General features: G+C 36.0%; 1 protein-coding gene across 1 annotated transcript in view; it reads right to left on the bottom strand.

The window, feature by feature from the left end:
- The window catches only part of UACA (uveal autoantigen with coiled-coil domains and ankyrin repeats), a 54,637-nt gene that overhangs the window by 4,962 nt on the left and 44,134 nt on the right, over positions 1-5,541 (bottom strand). The window contains exons 11-12 of the mRNA XM_012640558.1: positions 2,650-5,388; positions 773-925 (exon numbers count right to left, since the gene is read on the bottom strand). Coding sequence (XP_012496012.1) covers positions 773-925; positions 2,650-5,388 — 2,892 coding nt within the window. The remainder of the gene's footprint in view (positions 1-772; positions 926-2,649; positions 5,389-5,541) is intronic.

Genomic DNA, 5,541 nt, shown 5'->3' with positions numbered 1-5,541 from the left:
TCATAAGCAATTCCTACAAAATAGGATATTAGCAACAATTTACATTTGATTGGGCCATGTTTTACTTAGCATTTCAATGTATATTAGCTCATTCAATTAAAAATATAAACAAATAAGTAATCAGTTCTTATTATCCTATTTTATGGATGAGGATGCCAAGGTTTAAATGGAATGTTCAATGCTACTTGCTTGTAAGTGACAGGGCTTAGAGCAGAGTTCCAATTTTAGCTTTTAAATACAGATGCTTTCTTTTAATATATAAAGGAGAGATGGAGATCCAGATGCCTTCTTTTAATGTACGAGGATATAAGGAATAAAACCTTAGGAATGCCCATCCTTGGTCATAAGAATAAAAGATTATTAAAAACCTCCTTTAGTTTAGTGGACCAATATTTTTAGAGAGTACACTGCAGTGAGAAAGGTGCTGGATTTGGAGTCAGCCAGTCCCAGGTCTACATCGCAGCTGTAGGACCCCAGGCATCAAGTACTTGAATCTTTGTTTCCTTAAGAATAAAATGGAGCGATGAATAAAATCTGCTTTGCAGGACTGTGATGAAGATACAGTATGTAAAATGTTTAACGTAGTGCCTGGCATATAGCAGGCACCAACAAATGATATTATTATACCACAAGTATAGGTAACTTTTGGCAAAAACAATTACATTCTTGGATCTGAACACAGCTATAAACCAATTTAATTTCTAAATAAGCTTTAGGAACTAATGCGAGCCGGCACATACTAACGCGGAGTTCTATGCATCTGGTTACTCACAGCCAGCTGCTGCTGCAGGGATTTCACTTGGTGCTGCAGAGTGTCAATCAGTTGGCTCTGCCTCTTGGTGGGGTTCCCACTTGTGTAGGTGAGTTGGGAAAGGCCATTGAGTGCTTGTTTTAGTCTTTCTACATCATTAAGCAGTTCAGTTATCTTTTTAAACAAAGGAAAAAAATTGTAGGAGAAACATATTATTCACTTATTCATTTATAATGAACATCTCTGCACAATCATTCCTTTGTTAAGACAAAATTTATATCAGAAAATTGAGGTATGAATACTGCCAAGTTATCAACAGTATCTACAATATGTAATTTAATTTCTTTAAATTATCAGCAAATTCTTTATAAAAGCAATACCAAATTAAGAATATTACATATATCAAAAGATTTGAGCATGACCTTAGTCATTCTACGTTTAGATTATACATAATTATCTATAAAGATATATAAACTATCTTCCAGGTAATGCTTGGAACATAGGAAGAGAGGGGGCATTCCCCTCAACAAAGTACGAAAAGAAAAGAATGTGTGTCTCCTCTAAGTCTAGAATTAATGGGCATGCCTTGTTCCCTTTTCAAGAGTTTAATTATTTAAGATTACTTTGTTGTAGAGAGGGGAAAAAACAGGCAAGCTGTTTAGAGTAATGGAAAAATCACAGGCTTTAAAGTTAACAGGTCTGACTTGTATGAGCTTGGTTAATTTCCTTTACTTTGCTGAGCTTTTGTTTCCATACTGGTGAAAGACAGAAAATCTTTCAGAGTTAAGAAAATCAAATGCAATTATAAATATATGTCTGGTACATAGGACAGGCTCAATAAATGACAAGTATAAGTAGATATTAATAATTAGCTATTATAATTATATATTACTATATTCATAACCACCTTCCAAACAAGTTTGAAGCATTTAAATTCTGGGTCATGAAAGAAGACCTGCCAGAGGTTAGTACTTGTACCTCTCCACTTAGGTGTCTGTCTCCTTTTACACATCACTGTATCCCCAGCATATGGCATGAAGAAGGTATTTAATAATTACTTGTTGAATGGATAAAACAGCAGTCATGTCTCATCTCCACAGTACAAACTCTATGCAACTACCAGTTTTAAAACTATTGTTGGATATCTATTCTATAAATTGTACCATGAGAATAAAAGATAAAAAGAAAAGATAAGTTATAAATCCTGCTCTTAAAAACTGACTGAGAAAATCAACCACATAATTCTAACATGGTAATACAAATGTTTCAAATGCAAAGTTGAAACAAAACATGCATTTTGAAAGAGGAACTGTTTACTGCAGGCTAGATTGCACAGTGAAGATTTTAGGATGGAAGATAAAGTGTTAAAGAATATATAGGATGTAACTCAGTAGAGAGGAGGGGAAGGATATTCTGGGTGAGGGGACTAGTCTATAGAAAGATATGGCAGACAGAACATACAATGAATTGGGGGGATCAGTTTGTTGGCATGGGTGAATTCCAACATCATGTGTTTGGGATGCTCCCCAGAATCCTCGGTTTCTTGCAGCCCAGAAACAGTTTTTTTCCATCCTCTCCATCCCCACCCTTCGGATGCTACAAACCCCCTGAATTTTGACTATTCATCTATGAGGCAAGTGAACCATGAGTCACCCCATCTTTCCTCAATTAAAGAAACAGAAGGAAAAATGCTTTTGTTTTTGTTTGTGTTACTTTTTTCAATTCAGAAATTTTTTCCTATCAGTAGTCAAAACCAAAAGGGAGCATTTAATGTTCACTTTGTTAATACTTTTGTAAACCTGCATGGGATACTATGGTAAAGAGTTCTATTCTCCTACTCTGTTAGTTCTGCTCTGGAGTTTCCATCCTATAGCCATGCAGACTACTTTGTGCCCTACCTTATTATCCTTCGCTTCAATTTGTTTAGCAGATTCTTGTATTCTTCTTTGTAACTCTGTGATTGTTGTTAAGGACTTATCACATCGTTCCTTCTGATCCTTGATCTCTTGCTCAATGCTGAAATGTAGTAATTCCTTCTCATCTTTTGCAGATAGTTCCTTCTTTTTGGCATGTAAAACTTCCTCACATACTTCCTCGTACTTTCTATTCAGATTGGCCAATCTTTCATTTAAGTTGGAAATCTGTGTCTCCAAGTCACTTTTCGTTGCTTTATATTTAGACAAATCAACTACCTCTCTAGTCTCCAATTTTTTTAATGCTTGTTTGGTATTCTGAACCTCAGACTGAAGTTTGGAGACTTCCTCAGTTTTGTTTTGGCTTTCTTCTTCCTTTTCTCTCAAGCTAGCTTTTATGATTCCAACTTCTTTCTCAAATGCTTCCTTAATCTGCAAATGCTCTGCCAAGGGCACAGAAGAATTCTTTTGATTCTCCAACAAGTGATGCAGTTTGGTCACTGTCTGCTGCTCTTTCTCATAACACCTTTGCATATTCTTTAGTTCTTCCTTTAGATTCTCAATTGTGCCATTGAGAGATTTTTTCAGGGCCTCAACCTGTTCCATTGGAACGTGCCGTTTTTGCAAAAGATTTTGCACTGCAAGTATCTCAGAAGTTTGTTTGGCATTTTCTTCTACTAGCTTCTCTTTCTCGTTCTTTACTTCTGTGTATTTCTGTGACAGATCTTTTAACTGTTTGGTTAGCTCTTCTGTTTTTCTGCTTAGTGTTCTTTCCATTTCATGTGAATTCTCAATGAGAACATTCTTATCCTTTAAATCTTTCTGAAGGATAAAAATCTCCTTCTTTAACTTGTCATTCTCTTGCTTGTTTTTCCTGGCCTCTTCTTCCCTGGCACTGTACTTTTGTGTCTGCTCTGATAACTGTTCTTTTAGTTCCTTCTCTGTTGCTTTAAATTTTCTCTCACACTCTTCAAAGCTGATAATTGGTGCATATTTTAGCTTAATGCATTCTTGTATTGTGTCGAGTTCCTTCTTCTGGGCTTCAATCTCAGCATGCAGCCTCACAATCTCTTCTTGGCCTTGTCTGTAGTTAGCCAGTATTTCAGCATTATCCTCCTGTACCTTTTTCATGCTCTTACTTAGAGCACTCATCTTTTCCTCATGCTCTTCTAGGCTGATGTACTCGGCTTTTATTTGGTTTTGAGTGTTTTCCAGGTTTCTCTTCAATATTTCATTCTCATCTTTTATTTTTATAAATTCTTGATTTATACCTTCAAATTTTTTCTTCACATCTAATAATTCTCTGTTAGTTTTATCTAATGTGTTATTCAATGTTACTTTCATCTCTTCATGGGTTTTAACTGGCACATACTGATTACTCATAGTCTTTTTCAAGTTAGCGCTTTCAGACGTGAGTGCATGTATTTTCTCTTGGTCTTCACCACATTTTTTCTTAAGGTCAGACACTTGTTTTTTAAGTTCAACAATATTGGATTTCAGAGCCGTTATCTCTTTTTCATGTTTCTCAGGAGGAACAAACACAGCTTGCAGGCGGCTAACGTTCTTACTTAAACTGTCATTTTCCTTCAGCAGTTTCTCTATTTCCAAGGTCTTTTCTGTATATTTCTGTGTTACGTCTAAAAGCTTTTTATTCAAATCATCAAGAATGACATCATGTGACTTTTTCATTTCTTCACTTACTTTTAAAGGAACATAATGATTTTTCATTTCAATTGTTAAGTTATGTACTTGCTGGTTGAGGAGCTTATTATCCAGATACACCTTTTCAATTTCCTTTTGTAATGTCTGATTTTTCAGTGTTAACTCTGTGATCTTCTTCCCAAGTTCGCCTGATTTTTGCTCCAATCTGTTCTTGAGCTGTTCATGTTCTTCTGGTTTGACATGCTGAGCAAGCTTGGCCTTAACATTCTCAAGTTCTCTCTTTAACTGTCTAATTTCACTATGTGATTTTTCACATTCTCTCTCCATTTCTACTAACTTTTTTGCTTTCTCATTCACTTCATTCGATAATAAGCTCTTCACGTTTTCGAATTTTTCTGTTGGAATGGAAAGAGCCAACTTTGCTAACAATTCTTTTAACTGGCCTTCCATCTCTGTGACCTTTCTTCCTTTCTTCTCTCGCTCCATTTCACACATACTAAATTCCTTCTGCAATCGCTTATTTTCTTCTTTCAGCTTGCCTTCATCTCTCTTAAACTCTTCTACCACCATCTCATTTTGTTTGATTTGGTTTCTTAGTTTTCCCACTTCTGCCGAAGCACCTTCATATTTTGCTTTCATGTCTTTCAACTGATCCTTCAGTTCCTCCGTCAGTCTGTGATTCCCTGTAGTTGCTTCACTGGTCAGGTGCTCTTTAAGGGCAAGAAAATGGGTCTGCATTTGTTTCACTTTACCTTCTGACTCAAACATCCTCTTCTGCACATCTTTTAATGCATCTTCTAATTGCTTTATCTGTTCATCTGAATCCTCCTTGACCCTTTCACACTCCAGTGCTAAAGCTTTGCACTCTGCCACCTTGTGAGCCAGTTCATTTTGGAGCTTGAGTCGGTCTTGTTTTGCTGAATCACAAAAAGTTCGCATTGCTTCTAACTCCTTCTTTAAAACTTCATTTTCAGAGTATGAGGTTTGACTGGATAAAGATAGCTCCAGTGGTCTTAACATAGATCTGCTTTGCATATGGGCTGGCATACCTGTGGAGGTACACTAAAAAGGGGGGAAAAAAAAGACACCAATCATAAATGCCTATAAAAGACATCAACTTTACTTAAAAGACATTAACTATATTTATTTGCCAAACTTATAGAAAGTTCCCACATCATCAGGAGTCAAAGGGTTTTCAGACTACGTAGTATGATG

This window comes from Propithecus coquereli, unplaced genomic scaffold (assembly GCF_000956105.1).
Source record: "Propithecus coquereli isolate 6110/MARCELLA unplaced genomic scaffold, Pcoq_1.0 Scaffold155, whole genome shotgun sequence".
Classification (NCBI taxonomy): Eukaryota; Metazoa; Chordata; class Mammalia; order Primates; family Indriidae; genus Propithecus; species Propithecus coquereli.
The sequence above is the reverse complement of the archived record's forward strand: the minus strand, read 5'-3'. Positions and strand labels throughout refer to the sequence as shown.